General features: G+C 35.4%; 1 protein-coding gene across 7 annotated transcripts in view; it reads right to left on the reverse strand.

The window, feature by feature from the left end:
* Positions 1-327: 327 nt before the first annotated feature.
* The window catches only part of relch (RAB11 binding and LisH domain, coiled-coil and HEAT repeat containing), a gene marked incomplete at its 5' end in the record, with an annotated part of 56,606 nt that continues 37,190 nt past the window's right edge, over positions 328-19,743 (reverse strand). For 4 of the 7 annotated variants that reach the window (XM_081353065.1, XM_081353064.1, XM_081353063.1 and 1 more), the window contains 17 exons: positions 328-930; positions 3,711-3,781; positions 4,090-4,178; positions 7,027-7,143; positions 7,369-7,507; positions 8,114-8,177; positions 10,122-10,204; positions 10,919-11,018; positions 12,511-12,617; positions 12,696-12,775; positions 13,144-13,192; positions 13,371-13,494; positions 14,587-14,743; positions 15,038-15,185; positions 16,065-16,229; positions 16,326-16,466; positions 17,003-17,074. In XM_081353065.1, coding sequence (XP_081209191.1) covers positions 810-930; positions 3,711-3,781; positions 4,090-4,178; positions 7,027-7,143; positions 7,369-7,507; positions 8,114-8,177; positions 10,122-10,204; positions 10,919-11,018; positions 12,511-12,617; positions 12,696-12,775; positions 13,144-13,192; positions 13,371-13,494; positions 14,587-14,743; positions 15,038-15,185; positions 16,065-16,229; positions 16,326-16,466; positions 17,003-17,074 — 1,827 coding nt within the window. In that variant the 3' untranslated portion in view covers positions 328-809. Of the gene's footprint in view, positions 931-3,710; positions 3,782-4,089; positions 4,179-7,026; positions 7,144-7,368; positions 7,508-8,113; positions 8,178-8,488; positions 8,572-10,121; positions 10,205-10,918; positions 11,019-12,510; positions 12,618-12,695; positions 12,776-13,143; positions 13,193-13,370; positions 13,495-14,586; positions 14,744-15,037; positions 15,186-16,064; positions 16,230-16,325; positions 16,467-17,002; positions 17,075-19,743 lie in introns of all 7 variants that reach the window. The other 3 variants (XM_081353066.1, XM_081353062.1, XR_014029221.1) reach the window with 2 other exon arrangements.

A 19,743-nucleotide genomic window follows, 5' to 3' on the forward strand; every position in this document is an offset into this window, starting at 1 on the left:
GCCCACGTCTTTGTAGTTTAAGTTTTTTTTGGTTAGTTTTCAAGGCCATGCGTTTATTGTAGTAACACCTGTCGAAGTTTCAAATATGCGTCACAATTCATTCCAAGTTGCATTAGGGACATGCTGTGTGTAAACTGATATGAACCTCTGAGTCAGATAACATGAGGAACAAACAATGTGCTACTGATTTGCTGTATCAGAAGTACTTACAGATTTATTATGATTGTTGTCAAGCCAGATGTCTGAGAAAGCAAAGAATCATCTAAAAGACAATCTTAAAGAGTTCAAGAGACAACACACAGAATCAGAAGTACATAAGTACACAAGTGGTCTTCGCTTTTTATTTATTTTATGACACGAATGTTCAAATATACATGATATTGGGTACTGTTTTCTCAATTCACTGTATTTTACAGTTATTTACTGTTGGAGCATATCCAAAATAAGAGAAACAAATCCCCGGACAATTTTACACACTTATAGAAAATTTCATCCAGAGACACAGAAACACATAAAAGTCGAGACGAGGAAGGAATCATCGTTTTGATTTCATAAAGTTCACATTGTCAAAAACAAAAACAAAATGTAGTGATGTAAATAAGCCTCTGAAATAAAATCGAAATAAAAAAAAATATGGAAAACATTGAAACAAGAGTGCAAATTTCTTTGGAGGCTGGAATAAATTTAAGACATAAATATGTTAAAAATACAGCCTATCAAATCAAAGACGAACAAAAGAAAGGCAGACGATTGACTTCAAGTAGGAGATCCCAGAAAGTGGAGGATCATGGGAAACACCCAAGCAGCTCTCATTTCTTCCTCTGGAAAACATTAGCCAGCATGGCACCGGAGGTGGTCAGCTGACCCATCTTGCTTAGAAACTTGGTCTTCGCATCTTCGCCCACCAGACTCGCTGCAATAGAGATGGACCTGAAAGGGGACAGCGCAGCATTCGAGGGTTAGAAAACGGTTTCTATTTCTTTGCGGCTGGAACAACATATAAAAGTATGACAATCTCAGGTACTGATTATGTGCTTTATTTAAGGTTAAAAGACCTTTATAGCCATACTAAAAGCGACACGTGATAATTAAAAAAAAATCTTAAAAGGAAACAAGAATGTTCAAACTGTGAACTCGATGTGACCAAACAAGTGTATTCCATGACAATGATTGTTTCAGTCACTCAGTACATATTATTAAAGGGATAGTTCACCCAAAAATGAAAATTCTTTCATTGATTACTCATCCTTTCAAGAATTTTGTTCATCTTTGCACAGTAACCGTAATATTGTGAAATATTATTAATTTAAAACAACTATTTTCAATTTTAAATCATCAAAGCTGAATTTTCAGCATCATTACTCCAGTTTTCAGTGTCACATGATCCTTCAGAAATCATTCTAATATGCTGATTTGGTGCTCATGAAACATTTCTTATTATCAATGTTGAAAACAGTTTGTTGTGCTGCTTAATATTTTTGTGCATTTGCTTTCGAGGATTATTTGATGAATTTCTTTTGCTTTTTTTTATTTCCGTAATCAGGTGTGAATACAAATTTTCAAGGTCATGCAATTGCAAGATGGTACATAAATATTGTAGATAAATAGAATATTTTAAAGGGGTCATATAATGGTACATGCACTTTTACAAGTTGATTGTACTGAAATGTGTGTTGGCAGTGCCTGTACACAACCATCATAAAATGATAAAAATCCATCCAGTGTTTTTTTTAAATCTTCTTATATGTTTCCTCCCATCTCAAATCAAGCTGTTCGATTTTGTGACGTCACAAAATCGACGCCCCGCCCACGATGGTTGATTGACAGCAGCGTTTCAACACAGACCCGCCCTCGTGAGTGAGCTGTCAATCATAGCCCGCGCCGACAGGCGCGTTCATAGTTGATACGCTGGAGCACTGAGTAGAATGGCGTCTAAGCGATTGTGGTGTTCTGTTCTTGGGTGTAATAACGAACACAGCAGTCATGTTGATGTTCCTAAATCCGAACCGCTGAAGACGCAGTGGCTGAGTTTGTTTTCGAAGGGAATATTCCCCACGATCAACGTCAATGTTTTCATGTTTGCGCGAATCATTTCACACACCAGACTGCTTTACAAACGAGGGTCAGTAAAAAGCTGGTTATTTGCTAAGAAGCTGCTCCTGAAAAAAGGATCGGTACCAACTATTCGTGTTCCTGCTGCACCTCCAGAAGAACTGAAGTGAGTGTAACGTTTTATTAACCTTTATATTAATATTTATATTAATCTTTGCAAATCGCTAGCACGCTTCACGATGAATGCGGCTATTTTTACACTCAGGGTACATTACGGCATGTTTTCTATGTATGACGTTCTCAATATAATTCATAATCCCATGTTTATAATGAACAACGCGTTATGGTTATTGTGTTATTGTGTTACGGTGTACGCACAGAACAGAGGGGCGGGGTGAGCAAAGCTCATTATCATTTAAAGACACATGCACTTAAACGGCGTGCTGAAAACAGAGCTGTTTTTGACCAGGTAAAATGAGCGTTTTCTTACAATACTAAATGAGAATTTTTAATTAAAGTATATTACAAACTTTTAATTTAGACCCTAAAGAATCATATTAGCTTGTACAAAAATGGCATTATATGACCCCTTTAACACCATTTCTGTTTTATGATCATACCCAACGTGGATAAAACCCCCCAAAATTCTATAAATCAAACACTTTATGTACTGATAAGCATCACTGCTATATAACCAACATGTTTTGTTCTCTAAAACATACTAAATATATTTCTCTCACCCAACTAACTAAATATAAAAGATCCTGGATAACTCATGGCAGAACAACCTACGCCATTTGTGAGAGACGGATTCAAACTGATGTATCATGGCTTGTCGTGACAGTCGCAATGACAGACTTCACTGCATTTATAAAGTTCAAACATTTATAAATATCTCACAGAGGCATGGAACAAAACCACTGGAAGCGTTGCTTAGACACCACTGTGAAATTAAGACGACAAGTGCCGTTTATGATCAAGCCACATCTTTAAGCCCAAGGTTTTAAAGACTGCCACACGTGTTTGCAAGCTTCATTTTGGAAACCCACATTTAGAAAGAGTCTTAGCAAGCAAAAATCTGACTGCATATACCCTCTCACGTCTTCACTACATCTAGAGTCATTCAACTCTAGAAACTTGCACACTTAAGCAAATAAAAACCCATTCTCTGCATATCATTTGACCTTTTATATTAGAAAAAAGCCGAAATTGCAGTGGCAAAATGAGAAATAAGTGTACGAGTGAATTCAGATGCTTAAAGTGTAATACGAAGCAGCCTACGTACAGGCCTGCGTGAATGGGGAGCGGGTTTGCAATAATCATGTGGCTAAGCCTGATGATGGGAACTATACTAGCAGCGGAAAGACTGAGTCAAACCCATGCTATTAAGGAAATTAGCATGCGAAAAGCCTTCCTGGGTACTATACGATTGAGTAGGTGTACTTGAGAAGTGTTGTGAAATTAGTTTGTTTTTACTCTGCTACAGAATGAGCACTTGTTCGCTTGTTAAGTTTTGTGGCCAGGGATTATTTATACTGAAACTGAAGTGTCTGTATTTATTAGCTTAAATGTAGTGATTTGAGGCTCCGTTTACAGTAAATAAGAAGACAAATCATGGTGAGCCAACTATGAATAAATGAAAGAGAGTGTCTTCTCACCCTTGTGCCTCGCCAATGCCTTTGTTCTCCACCTTTATTTCACACTCCTTTATCATGGAACTGAGAATAACCTAAAGGACAAACGGGAAAAGGAGGATGTATTCTTAGAGCGCTGCTGGGAAGTCTGACATACACGCAGACACACACGCACATCAGCTGGACATTACTAGGCAAAGGAAATTAAATAAATAGAAATTGGGTGTTATGACATGCAGCGTAAAAAAAATGTTAAGACGACAAGACTGGACCAGGCTAAGGAAAGTGACTCAGTGTTATGGGTCTGTATTTAATTAGCAATTATAGTTGGCTACTGTAGTAATGTCACGTAGACATGAAAATGAAACTATTTAGGACATTTTTGAAATGTTTGATTTAATACCTCATGCTCAGGAGAGAGCTGCTCCATATCTGTCCTCAAACATCTCAGTCCAGGGAGGAAATGATTCACCATAAGTTCTTCAGAAATAACTGAAGCCCCAGAGTTAAGAAAGCATACCTGTAAAATATACACGTCTTCCCCTTAAATGGTTCAGTACGCATACTTGAAAACTCCTTAATATAATGTAATTTAATATAATACAATATAAGAAAAATTGGACATGAAAATAAATATTCACGACTAAATTGCAACACTTCATTTCATTCTTTGATATACAACAACACAAAAACACTAAAACTAAAATAAAAATGAAATAAAACTATGAAATACCGAAAAACAAAACAAAACTACACTAAAACTAAGTCACAGAGTGAAAACAGTAAAAACTAAATAAAAACTATTTTAAAACTACAGTAAACCTGCAATTAAGGCTGTTATTCTATGAAAGTTTAATTAATTACAAGATATACCAATTAATTATTTTAAATACATGACAATTAAATCACATATAACAATATTTGATGTGAAAAGATATTATATCCATAATGCAGAAAGAATATTAAATTTTTACTACATTAGCAAATGTGAAAAAATGTACACTATAATAAATCTGCAATTAGGGCTGTTAATCTATCAAAGTTTAAAATTATATACAAATTAATATATTAAATATATGTAATTTTCATCATGTACATAAAATAAATGATATCCTTAATGCAATAAATTCAATTTAATAATAATAACAAAATCTTCATTTTCAAGAGTAAATCAGTTGAATTGCTGTACTAAAACTCCAAATGAACAAAACCATGAATTAAACAACAGCGTTAAAATATCAGTTATCGGTATCAGCTTAAAGCTTCATGATTGAAAAGAGACCAAACCGAAACAATGACCACCACAAAACTTGATATAAACTGAACTGTGAGAAATCTGCACTGCTAAACCCCTAACAACTACCCATAATGACTTGCACTTTTAGAGTGCGTACACACCAGTATACAGCCCAATGATTCAGACTCAACCTCATATTGATCATGTTGCAAAACCTCAAAACACAGACAGGACGAGGTTTTATAAAACTGCCTGGGGGGCAAGCCACTGCTACAGGGGGGTCTCAACCGTGGCACAGCAGACAAAACTAAAATGAAACTGAGAAAGATTGAAGGGGGGGGGGGGGGGGGAGACAAAGGAGCATCTGCAGAGGCATGTATGCTGGGAATCCTGACCAAAGGGCTGGGCTAGGCTCTCTTCGCTCAAATGAACAACATCACAGAGCGTTTAACGACAAATTCTGCCATCCACCCTGCAATTTAGTGTACAAATATGGCTGAGGTTATTTTTCTTTCTTTCCCTGCCAGCGGGATATGCAAACATTTTTCACAACGTTGAAGCTCTCAGAAGAAAAGACGAAAAGAAAAAAAAGAGAGTGAGAATGCAAATCCAACTATGTAGGAGACTCATGTCCAGCTTAAATGGTTGACCATTGCTTAAAAACGCAAAAAACAATGGCCACACAGTTTGTGTGTTCAGTCTCTGTTATTAAGTTGAAACTGGAGGTAAAACTGTGGTTATACTGTGCAAGCTGCCAAACGCCACAAAATCAGCAGAGAAACCAGTGAAAAATGGCTTCTGCTCCCAAACATCAGCACTGGAGGTGTGCAGTCCAAATCCACTGTCTATATGTTTTCAATTTGTAATCAAAATGGTCCCTCTTAGAGAAAAATCAGCTGGTAATTTTGGAAATGCAAACCACTAGGCACAACTGAGGCTCACAAAAAATAAGAAAAAGCTTGATTGATTTATTGAAAAAAAGAAGAAGCCTGAAATAGTCAGCCAAACAATTGCCCCCAGACTTTCATGGACCGTCTAGTGTATACTTTCCCCCAAAATAGCAAGGGTTTGGCAAAATGGCAAGCTACAATTTGATTGGCTGGGTTTTACTCAAATATCAGGTTTTAAATCGCTGTATGAGGACATATAGCAGTGTTTACAAGACACTAAATAACTAAAATAAATGTTTTTGAGAAATAACCAGACACTGGATTTAATACATCTCCACAAAGAAGCGGCTCTTACCACATTAGCTACAGTATGTTTCCATCCAAAGTTGCAAATTAAACATGCGCAAAATTGGAATATCGCATAAAACATTTGCGAATAAAGCAGAGTTTCTTTCAACAACATCGTCACTTTCTGGGAAATAGGCGCACAAACTGGTAATAATGGAAGTTTCTGCAATCGGGGAAGCCACTGTGGCTATTTTTTGTACATCATAAATTCCTTGTTATGTTATGTTATCTTGCATTTGGATGTCTGGTTTTTGGGAACGCAATCGTGATAGACACCACTTTGATTGTAGACTTTGGCTCGGGCATTTCAGAATAACTAAAACAACATTTGAAATGCTGTGTTGGTCCGCTGGTTAGTCCAGTTATCCAATCACATCCTCTGTTGAAGCAAAGTCACGTTCGTTTTTTTTCTTGCGGATCGAGGGTTTTATTCTGCAAATATGCTTCCATTGTAGTTTATGCACAAGTCTTTTTATCAGATAAAAAAAAAAAAACTATCTGCCTCAATTGAGCATACAGCTCATTTTTAGAATGTATGCGCATCTTGGTGTTTGCATCCAGCGTTTTTTTTACACAATAACCCCAAATTTGCATAAAAATTTGAATAAACAAACAAAAAAAGTATATAAAGATCTGAAGTATCGATTTTGTGTGAAAAATTATCACAATATATTAATGTATGATTGTGTCAGCACAGCACTTTTTGAGATTAGAATTACCTGCAAAGTGGACCAGACTTCATGCTACTCGTCAAAACCATGCTATGTGAGACAAACTGAAAGGTTATTGGCAGTCAAAAGTAGTTCTGAACAGACAGAACAGTGTCTAACTTACGACCTCTCCTTAATGTGACTCTAAAGGATACAACAGCAGGATAAGGCGCTGTACGCCTCAAACAGTTGAGTGGCAATGTCAATTCTTTTACTCTCCACCGTCTGCTGGTTGTTGCACAGAGCCAGTTTGTGCAAATGAGGAAGAACAACTGTGGGGGGGAAAAACAGGCAGAGGACAGAGCATGAAAAAACAACAAAAAAAACATCACAAAATACTTCTGCCAAACTAATGTGTGCACACAGTTACAGAAGCATGACAGTACTGTTTTCATCACATTACAACAAGCTATTGTGTTTTTCTCTGTGCAAATAGTCAAAACCTTTGCATAAGCATGTGACTCTTTCTTTAGTGAATATATAGAGAAGACACTCACATTCATCTCTGAAGCGCGGCTCTGCGTTGGGTCCTACTCTTCCAAATGTTTTGATAATTTCCATGTGCAAAGAATGCTGGTCCTGATACTGGGGGTCTTCCAGAAAAGAGGCCAGCTGCATTTTCACTCTCTCTAGCAGCTAATGAACCCACACACACACAAAAACATTAAATACATCTCTATAGCTTCTCTACACAGTTTGTAAACTTGTGACAATTCATATTTATTGGATAATTTTATATATTTGCTGTAAATAAGAGCTTTTCTATTCACTCTGTAAGCCGCAGTGCTAATTAATATTTACTTAATATTTTTCATTTATTTGTATGAATTGCATAATATATATATATATATATATATATATATATATATATATATATATATATATATATATATATATATATACATATACACACACACATTATTTTTTATGTAACACTTTATAAGGTCCCATTAGTTAACATTAGTTAATAAAAATACAACTTTTCATTGTTAAATGTTAATTGCAACATTTACTAATACATTATTAAAATCTAACAACTAAGATTAAAAAATGTCTTAGAAGTATTTTTCATTGTTAGTTCACGTTAACTAATGTAAACAAATGGAAACTTATTGTAAAGTTTTAGCCATAAAATATTATATAGCAATAACCAAATATATCTATTTTTCGATAATATAGCGACTTAAATATTTTAAAAGTGACAAATATATGTGCAGTGTCTGTAATATGGAAGACTTGTACCTCTTTTTGAGTTACAGTTTCCATAATTGTTCCGAAGGCAGGTATTGTTGATATCCTCACTGAGCTGAAAACAGAACATTCGTCACTATACATCCAAAAGAAACCATTCATTTCCCCAATAAAATGATAAAAGATGCATGAATGGAACAGAACCATGAGATGCCAATCACTTGATGGAATATGTGCTAAGCAAGATGATTAATGTCACATGATCATTCCCATGTCAGTATGAAAACCAAAACAGAAACAAACAGACAACAAATATCCAAACCCACTGAAACCCCCCAGAAAATAAAAGATAAAAATAAAAAATATCCAACTAAGAGAATGCGGAGAGGAGGTTTTTAAAATGTCTCATAGCTAGGGTTAACTCACAATTCAGGACCACTGCACAAGGTAATAAGGGCCGGAGCTACTCGCTTGTCAATTAAGGCTTCGCTCATGCCTCGAAGAATCAGCTGCAAACCGGTCAGATGCAAAAGAGAGACGGGGGGGTCAAACACAAACGGCCAAGAACCTAGCAGGGAGGGGGTGGTAGAGAAGACTGTAGTACTAGGGGCCTTGGGAGAAAGTGACTGGCAGCCAAACATGCCACAGGCTACATGGATGGACAGATGGGTTGACTGAAAGAATGAATGGATTGCGAAAAACAGGTAGCTTCTTCAAGCGTGCAGTGGTTAGTGAAGCCTGAATGAAGAATGTTAGTACATAAACAAAATAAGCACTGTCTCTCAAGCCTTGGTTTCATCAGGAGAGACAGATAGACATGTGTTAATTCACACCTTCACACTGACATAATGATCAGCATCAATTACAAATGGTGCACATACAAGGAAGAATTATATTAGCTGAAATTAATAATAGTTGATTTCAAGAATAAACGTGAATGTCTGTGCCATATTTCTACCTCAAAAAGAATAAAATGTAAAAAAAGAAAAGAAAAAAAATGGATTTTTGCAAGTGTGTTTTTAGATTTATTTGCATTATGACATTATTTTCATAGTAATTATGCATATTTATCCTTCTGTTGGTTAGTAGCCTATTATAATGCAAATAAATTATTATTATGAGGAAAAAAAATACTAGTGCTGTCAAATCGATTAATCGCATCTAAATGTTTGTTTACATAATATATGTGTGCATATATATTAATACATTTATATATTATATATATTGCTGTGTGTATACACTATATAACACACAAACACACACACATACATATATATGTGTGTGTGTGTGTGTGTGTGTGTGTGTATATGGACATATACACAGACATGCACATTTATATATACATTTATATATACTGTATGTATATGTATATATATATATATATATATATATATATATATATACTGTATGTAAATGTATATATAAATGTATATATATATATATATATATAATTAATAATATATACACACATACATATATTATGTAAACAAACTTTTGTTAGATACGATTAATCAATTTGACAGCAAATACACATATAGACAATTAATTTTGTATAATTTTTAATTTCATGAATAAATATTTATGTCTGGGCCATATTCCAACCTTAGAATAAAATAATTGAAAAAAAGATTTTAAAGAAATAAAAGAAATAATTTTATTTTCTATAAAAAATGAAACATTTTTATTTATTTTTATATATACTGCAGTTTGTTTTTATGACTGTATTACAGTCATTATAATGAGAATGAGATTACTGTAATAAGAATTTGTGAGGGGAAAATGTGGTTCATTGTGATGGAATTTTAGTGTAAAATATGACCCATACATTTCATTAAATAATAATAAAACATTTCTATGTGCTAACATCCTGACTTTCATTTATATGAACTTTTATTATAAGTTAATTTTATTAAATTATTTGAAACCCATAAATCTTGGCTCCGCCCATCTCGTGGCACAGGTAGGCGTTACTCAATAGGAGAGAGGCTATTAGAGCTGTGGTCTCCTGAGAGAACCAAGGCGGAGGGAGGTGCATGGATGAAGGAGGCAGGAGACTTACATTTCAGGATCACTGGAGAGAGTGATAAGTGCTGGAACAACTCTCTGAGCTACTAGAGTTTCATTCACCCCCTTCACCAACAGCTGATTGGTCAGAGCAGGGGTGATGTCACACAGGATGCATGGAAAGAGCGAGCACAGTGTCATGGAACACCGCAGAGAGAAAGAGAGAGAGAAACAAAAGAACACAAAAGAAACAACGGTAACAAACTAAAAAAAACTGCGCAGACATACAACGAAAAACATGACAGAAGCCCAAAGAGGCGCTACACAGATGAATTAAATCAAAATAAGGACTAAAAAGGCCAGGCAAATTTAACTAAAGCTACGACCACAGATGAGGAGAAGGGGGTTTCTCAGATGGAAGAGTTTATTAACACTCCTCGAACCTTCATTACGGACTTACACGGGGCGTGTGTGTGTGGGGGGGAGGGATGAAATGTGGGCGTTTGTTACGTAATTTTTGTATGGCAATAGCAAGCGTGCTGTGGTGCAAAAGACATACGGATGCTTTAAAGCGGCAACAACTTCAAAAACACATCCAGTGATTTGACAGATAACAGGGATGACAAGGCACAAGGGGGCCCTAGAGGGAGTGTGGAGAGGTCTGAAAGTACATATATACCACCTCACACCAACCATCAACATTTTAAATACATGAGATTACAGCTAATCTGAATAAAAAACAAAGCATTAGGTGATAAAAAATAATCATTTGACTGGCCTGGAGGAAGGTAAATGTCTTTAAATATCAACTTTATTTACTGTATGGCTAAATAAACATTAGGAAGGGCTTACCTCGAACATGCGTGCAGCTGTGCAGCGTACCAGTGCAGATGTATGGACCACTCCATACCAAAGCACCGTCAGAAGAAGCTCGTGATACGCTGGGTTTGCCCTGGAGACAAGGAACTGTTTCAGTAGACTATCACTAAATGACAGTTGATGATCCTACTAAACCTGATCTTCAAGACAGTTAGATTGCCATTAGCATGAAATGTCTGGCGCATTAGATCATCTAGTGATAGTGGAAAGGATATGGGAATGAAACACATTGGGACATGTTTTTTTTGTGCAATACTGCTTAAACTGTTATTGTCGGTTTATAAGCTCAACTTCAAGGATGGCCCACTGACCTGGATCCAGTGTGTGAGTGTTTTGTGTAAATTTAAATATTTTCTTTAAATAACATTTAGAACAGCTTGTCAACCCTTTGAACGTCTAAGTTTATATTAACTTAAATATTTAATATTATCTAACTAGATAATAAAGATGAAGCTGTGTCTACATTGCAAGAATGACTTGTGCTTAGTAGGGGGAAAAATTGCAAACCAATTAGTAATGTTTGGCAATGTAAACTATCCTTTACAGTAAAATAATTTAGGAATTTCTTGTAATTGTACAATGTCCTGCTATTATTGCAAATTTTATCTGTAATAATTTTCAATAATAATTTTAAATGTGAAATAGTAAAATATAATTATACACATAAAAATAATTTTAAAATGAGTTTAAATATTTTTTTTATAAATTATATTTTTAAAAATAATTTAAAACTATGAAACCATAAAGTTTAATTATTAATGCAAATGTGTAAAAATAATATCTAAATAAATGTTAAAACTATAAAATCATAAATAAAATAATATTAAATAATAATAAAACAAACAGTAATGTTTGGCAATGTATACCATCATGTTTCCAGTAAAAGCTCTTGGGAATTTCTTGTATAATTAATTATAATAATCTGTGAAAAAGTAAAATACAATTATACATCTAAAAATTATTTTAAAATGTATCTAAAAATTGTGTAATAAATAATATATATTTTTAAATAATTGTAAAACTATGAAACCATATATAATTATTAATGCAAATGTGTAAATAATAATATATAAATAAATATTAAAACAATTAAAAATAATGTTAAAACTATGAAATCATAAATAAAATAATATATGCAAAAATATGAAGAAATATTACGATTTAAATTTAAAGGAATAAATAAATATTGCCGTGTGAATAAGCTGGGCGCGGAAATACTACGTCTAATATGAATAACTTTTATGTTGTTGTTTTTTTTACTTTTTGGAGCATCACAGGCCCTGATTACAGTTAAACAGCACTTTTTGTGTTCCATGGAAGAAATAAAATCTGGGTTTGGAATAGCATGAGGGTGAGTAAATGTATAATTATAACATTTGTGTGAGCTACTCCTTTCAAATGGATGTATTAATATAGTTTTCGTGCACAGAAACTGACAGGTTCTTTCAATAGTGGGGTCTTGTGAGCAAGTCAGTTTACATCATCTTAAAGGAATTACAGCTTCAGATGAGCTCATGCAGAAAGACATCTTGGCTGTAGAGTTAACATTGCCAACGGACACTCACCCCAGCTCAACAAATGAAGCCTTTAGACTGTCAAGAGGAGCATGGGAGAGAGATAGGGTGGTCATGACATCCTCAAGAAAGCCCACCAAGAGTTTACGGTCCTCCTCCTGAAACAAGTGACCTTATCAGAGAAAGGCTTTACTGAATTATGACATCCTATATCATGCGTACAGTGCCACTCCTACCTGATTGTAGCATGTCAGGACTCCGGTTGCATAGATCGGCACCGTAGCCTTGGTAAGGATGCCGTTTCCTGCGGTGGCGTCTGCAGGAGACAACCCTTGTTACAATCACTAAACTTATATAACTCAGTTCTATATTCAGTCGGACTGGACATAAGAGTTAATTGAATTCATCTGGTAAGAATTCAGAAAGACTCAAACCATTAAAATGATACCACATGCCTAGTTTTGTTGGCAGATACTTAACCATTGACTTGTTTTAACTCAACAAACATTCAAAGAATGAAAGAGCGAGCTCCATTTTCAAATCCCATGAAGAGCAAAAACACATATTTGACACACAAGTCTCCAGCTTGGGAAAGAGATATAGAGACTAAGAGTGTGTGTTCTCTTCCCAGCCCCTCCTCTGACAGCGGGGGTGTTATTCTTGGTTAACTGAACATCCACTCACCCACATTTTCCTCAGATAGCCGCAAGATTTCTTGGAATTGAGGTTTTACCTTCGAAAAAGAGGGAAAAACAACAGCTAAATTAAACTGGAAGTGCTGAACTGTGTAACTGAGCCAGACTATTTGCAGCACAAACTCTATTTAGCTACTTCGCTTTTCCAAAAAAAAAAAAAAAAAAAAAAAAAACGGTAATGCAGAGAGACATTGCTGAAAGCATGGCCTGTCCTACCTTGGTGTTGGTAAAGATTTTCCCAAATGTTCGACATAATCTCCAGAAGAACCTGGAGAACTCGTGCACACAGGTGGATGAGGTGACGTTGATGCGTCCTACAATCTCAATTATCTGTGGTAAACTGTGGAGAGAAACCAGAATTAGGTCCAGTTCAAATGTAGGTGAAGCCATTTATATGCAACATGAGAACTACATGTCAGTTCACAGTGCGTTAATGTTAACAGATACAACTTTGGATTTTAATAATGTATTAGTAAATGTTAAGATTAACATTAACTAAAAATAATAAATGCTGTAGAAGTATTGTTTATTGTAAGGTAATTAATGTAGTTAACTGATGTAAACAAATGAAACCTTACTGTAGTGTTCCCAAAAATTAGAAGGATTTCAAATACATTGTACCTTAAATGAAAGGGACAATATTATGCAATTTAGTAGCATTTTATTTTTTATAGCCAAAAATACTTAAAATTTAGTTTTAAATATCCTTCTGGATTAAGCATGCTGTTTAGCTATACCTTTAGGATTTCAATATGTAAATGACCTCTGTTATAAAGTTTTTTTTTAGTTCAAGTTCAAGTTAGCGTGCCAGCAAGCATGACTACATACATACATACTGTATACTCATTGACATGACGTGTGCATATGTATCAAAACAAATATTTTAGATAAAAAAAAATGTTTAAAAGAGTTTTAAAGTTTATCTTTGATAAAAAAATAATACATGTAAAAATGCTTTGAAAATGAGAACTATTAAGTTATAAATTTAAATGAATAAATACATCTTGGCCTCAAAAAACTAAATAAGGCCTCACTAACTTAAAAACCTCTTCATGAGAATTACCTGAAAAGTAAAGAGACCTAGGAGTTAAAACCATCACAGTCCAAAAAAATATGCTTCAGAGATATTGGATTCATTTGACACTTTCCGACCCTTAGTTTTTATTTATAAATGACCTAGGTGGCATGAAGAATAAGCTTTGAATTATGAATACTAACAGTACAGCAAAAGATCAAGGAAAACTGTTTTTATGAACACATATGCATGCCATTTAACTCTCTAAAACGTCTGAGATGTGGCCTGCTGGTAGAGCACATGCTCCAACATGAGTGGGTGACCCAAGTTCCTGTCTCCACCTTCAATAAAAATGTCAAAAGAGGCCAAAAAGCAGTGGTCAAAAGGGGTAAGAGTGTGCGTGAGATATCCACTCACAACTGGTTGACCACCCAGAGCAAACTGTCCCATCCCGTAGTTCCTTCATGCTGGAGCTGATGATCATATAACTGCAGCAGAACTGCCAACTGCTCTCGGCTACCCATGATGGTGGCCACGTCCTGCAACGGAGAGGCTGGCCGCGGGAATCGGGTCACTGCAGGGTCACATGCACGCACACACACACACACACACACACACAGAAGACGACTTTAAAACCAGGAATACACCAAAAAAAAAGCATAACTGCACAAATCATCGGACACGGCCGCAGAGCGTAAATGAAAGAGCACTTTGATAGTGAGCCCAAAACCAGAGAGCAACCTCAACATGGCAGGAACCCTACAGTTACACTGAGTCAGGCGCCAGGTCTGCATCGCTAAACGTGGCCTGACTGAGAATGTTAGCGAAAAACGCGTGCGTGCACATGTTGACGTTGGCCGACCCTCACCCTCGATAGGAGGCACGTCGCCCTGTAGGTTGGCTCGGCTGGTGAAGGGGGCGTTCTGAAGCAGCACCGCAAACAGAGCCGGGATGAGAGACTGAAGCGCTGACAGATACATATGCAGCTTGTGTTCATCCAGACCATATTCACCCTGCTGGAGAGACAGAAACATACATTTGGAGTTGAATTGTTAGAATCAAATATATTCTAAGATTCCATTCTAAAGATTCAAATGTACAATGCAATAATGTGTAAGAAAAAAGTTTGGGGTCAGTAAGGTTTCTTTTATGATCACTATGGCTGAATTTATGTTGTGAAATATTAAATTTTTTAAATAACAATTGCTATTTTAGTATATTTTACAATGTCAAAGTTGAATTTTCAGCATTATTACCCCAGTCTTCAGGGTCACATGATCCTTCAGAAATCATTCTAATATGCTGATTTGCTGCTCAAGAAATATTTCTTATTAATATCAATGTTGAAAAGAACAGCATTTATTTTAACCAGAAACTATTTGTAAGAATCTAAAAGTCTTTACTGTCACTTTTGATCAATTTAACATCCTAGCTTACTGACCCCAAACTTTTGAATGGTAAAAAAAAGAAATATTCTAAACTAATTTTATACTAAATATGCAATTCGGAAAAGACTTAAATATAACAGAATGGAAAATTAGACTCTAAATATTCAATTATAAAATGTTCAGATTAATCTATGCTAAATAATAATAAAAAATAGATAAAAAAATATTCATTTAAAAAAAAATCTCAAAAGATTCTAATGTAAAGATTAAATGAATCTAAATATTAAATTCTAAAATTGTATTCTAAAGATTAAAGTACATAGATTCTAATGGTTCCATTCTAAATATTCAATCTTTTTAGAATTGAAAGATTCCATTCTAAAAGAAACCAAAAAAAGATTTTTAAAACATTCAGAACAGGCCAAGTGTAAACATGCTAAAACAAACATAATGTGGAACGGTGGTCCTGAAAAGGATGTAATTGTGTGTGTGTGTGCTGGTTTTCACCTTGAGCAGTTTCTCGATGCGCGTGAGGAGGGAGGGCATGAGTTGGGACTGTAAGTTGCCCAGTTCTGTGCACCAGGCAGCGAAGGCAGGAATGAACACTTGGTGGGTGGCACTGACCACCCTCTCTGACGGGTCGCCCAGAGACAACAGCATCAGCTCAAAGCCCTGTTACACAGCCATATACAAAATAAAGCACACATACATAAGAAAATACTAGTAAAATGACAAAAAACTATGCTTGAATACAAAAGCAGCACACACCTGGGAGTATTTGTCTGGATCGTCGATGTAGCCCATTATAATACCTAAACTTTTCACCACGGCTTCTCGGACCATATCTGCTTTATCTTCAGCCAACATTTGCTGAAGCATGGACAGAACCAAGGAGCTTCGGATCTCCTTCTGCACACACACACACACACATTTGTATTGCCATGCCAGTTCTGAATCCCAACACAACATCTTTTTTGTGTGTACTGCTATGATTGGTTAAATCAAGTGTTTCTACTCACGAGTTAGTGAGTACACATCAGACACTCCATTATTGACAGAAGAATTCAAAGGCAAAAAAGGCACAACGCCAACAATCAGAGCAATGTTTGAGCCAAATCAGTCTCAATATATTCATAGCACTAAACGAACAGCCAGAGAGCGTTCCAACCGTAACTCTATGTTGCACAGCCACAGTAAACAAACAGCATTCCTCCATAGCAACACACACATGTGATCAAAGTGAAAATAAATGTAAACAGAGTTTGCACTGTGCTGATATTCGACAGTCTGATTATTTGATAATTATCGTTTGATTATATCAGCATGCTCTTGCTTGACTACATCTAGAGTTTAGCGATCACTAACTGTGACATTGTTGAAAGGTGGACATGATTAATGTGTCTCAGTTAGACAGCTTTTATATTTAGAGGAACAGAGTCTCTCACGGGTAAATAAGGGGCCAGGGCTCCACATGCTTCCGCCACCAGAAGTCTTCTCTCTGGATACTTGTGGTTGATCTGAGAGAGAGAGAAACACACATGCAACACAGACATACACAGACAGCACAAGACACAACACGGCAGCGTCAGTTCCAGCTCTGACCGCAGGACTGCATATCCACCCGTACCCTCTGTAAACCACATTAGCTCACATTTTTCTGTGTTAAACTCTGAAATTGTTTCGGTTCTTTCCTGAGCGGAAACAGGTTTCCATGTGGGGAGTTGTATGAATGTACTGTACTTATGAGAGGGTTTACTTAAAACTAACAGTAAACATGGGGATGTGTAGCAAGCTGTGGAATGCTGAAATATTTAAAAATTCTATAAATATTTGATTACTACATTTCCCCCCACAGAAATCTAACAGCTTTAAGTCTTAAAAGACTAAAAGATTCCATTCAAGATTCAAATGTAAAATTTCACTAAATCCATTCTAAAAATAGTCAAATATTCCATTATAAAGATTCCACTATAAAGATTTAATTCTAAAACCAAATTCTTTAATGGATATAGTACTTTTTCAAAGTTGAAAGTTTTTTTAAACAATAAAAATGTAATTTAAATATCGAATTACTTAAGTCTTAAAAGACTAAAAGATTCCATTCGATAGATTAATAAAGAAGATAAAAAAAGATTTGTAAAAAAATGACAAATTATTTAATTCTAAAGTTTAAATGATTCCATTCTAAAACGGTTCGAATATTCCATTATAAATATTACATTCTAAACAGATTCAAAGACGCCATTCTAAAAGGGATTGAAAGATTCCATTGTTTGTTTATTCCGTTTTTTTTTAACGCCATGGCAAACACAGTCAATATTACAATCCATAAAATTTCAATTATTATATAAAACAACATACAGAAAATCTAAAATATTCCATGTAAACATGTTTCTGAATAAAAGCGTTTTCTGGCAGTATCATAAAAATGACAGTCCAACAGATTATGTTTAACAGTCAAAGGAACGTGACACGAGAGACATAAAAGAGGAACTTCGCCTCAAAGATTCCATTGTAAAAATATTCTATTATAAAGAATGCATTTTTAAATAGATTCAAAGATTCCATTCGAAAAATATGCAAATAATCTAGTCTAAAAAGATCCATAAACTGTTCAAGTAAAAGATAAAAATGCTCAAAATACTTAAGTGCGACATAATTGTCTAAATACGTTTGAGACCACTTTATGAAGTTTAAAGGGACCATTTATTAAACTTCTGTAATACTTTTTTCAGTGCTAGTAAAGGATTTTTTTTTTGCACAAAAATGGACATAAATTTAGTTTTCTCTGACCCTCTCTGAAATTAAAAGTAGCTTATTTTGCCACTGCACCTTCTATATGCAAATGAGATCTGCTAGGATTGGCTAACCTCACATGCAGGGCTTGACATTAACTTTTTTGCTCACTAGCCAATGTGGCTAGTGGGTTTCCAAAGTTACTAGCCACACAGCATTTTTACTAGCCACATTTTTGTTGTTGTGAAATTACCTGATAAAAGTTGACTATGGCGTGCTAAAATTTACTTGAACTAGATTTACAACCCTTTTAAATGTAAAACCACTGTACACACCCAAATCAAGACTACATAAATATATAACAATACAGGTCATTATCATTAGCTCTGATAAGGTTGTGTGTAAAGCTCCTTTTTTTTAAATAAAACCATGTATTATGTATTATATGTCGCCACATTGCTCCACCGGCAGACGACATAACTGCAGCAGGGCAGCTAGCTGTCTCTTCGATTCTTTGTTGTCGGTCACTAGCGATCAATACTCATTAGGGCTGTCAAAATTGCTCAAAAATGACCTTCGAATATTCCCTCTAAAAAAAAAAAACACAAAGCTTATATTCGATCTATTCGAACATCTGGTTGCACATTTTGTCAATGACGCGCATTACGTCAATAACAGGACAAATTAATACAAAGAGACATAACTACTTATAGGTAGGCTAGTTTATTTAAGTTTAAACATATTTGACAACGTATTACCTACACGAAAAAAAGTAAATCAACAAATGGCCAAGACCGCAGACATCACTCACTCTCGCTCGCTCACTCGCAGGCACTCTTTCGCGAATAGAGCGTCTGGCGCGAGTGTAAAGACGTGTTTACGCGCGTCTGGAGGTCTTGCGGCGCGAATGAGGCGTCACGCGCTCTGTGCATAACAGTTTAAATGAACAACAACAATAAGCAAATGTTGAGTGCTGATCAAGAGTTTTGTGCAAGCAATTTAAGGTCGCGACTCTTATATAACAGGCTTCATTCAGTGATTGAAACAAATATTATTAACATTAATTGAAGTTTTACAGTATACATAACCGACATTGAACGCTCCGAGCGAGCTGTGCTGTGGTAAACATGGAACTTTTCCTTGACATGAAACGGTAAATAATCAAACCAGTGGAAGCCTGCAGTGCATGAAACTGCTGTATCTAACCTACCTTATTCATACAATATCTATTCAGTCAGTACAGTAGCCTACACTTTAGTAATGTTTCTGTTTAACGTTAAATAAAATGACCCCGCCCTCAGGCAGCGCGCCCACTCGCAAAGCAGACAGCCGCGCCTCTGCTACCGCGGATTCGAATATTAATTTTCACCTTCGAAATTCTGTTTTTTTTTTTTTTTTTTTTACTATTCGAATATATATTCGAATTTAGAATATTCGTTGACAGCCCTAT

Source organism: Scardinius erythrophthalmus (genome assembly GCF_964197995.2).
Source record: "Scardinius erythrophthalmus genome assembly, chromosome: 22".
In the NCBI taxonomy this organism is placed as follows: Eukaryota; Metazoa; Chordata; class Actinopteri; order Cypriniformes; family Leuciscidae; genus Scardinius; species Scardinius erythrophthalmus.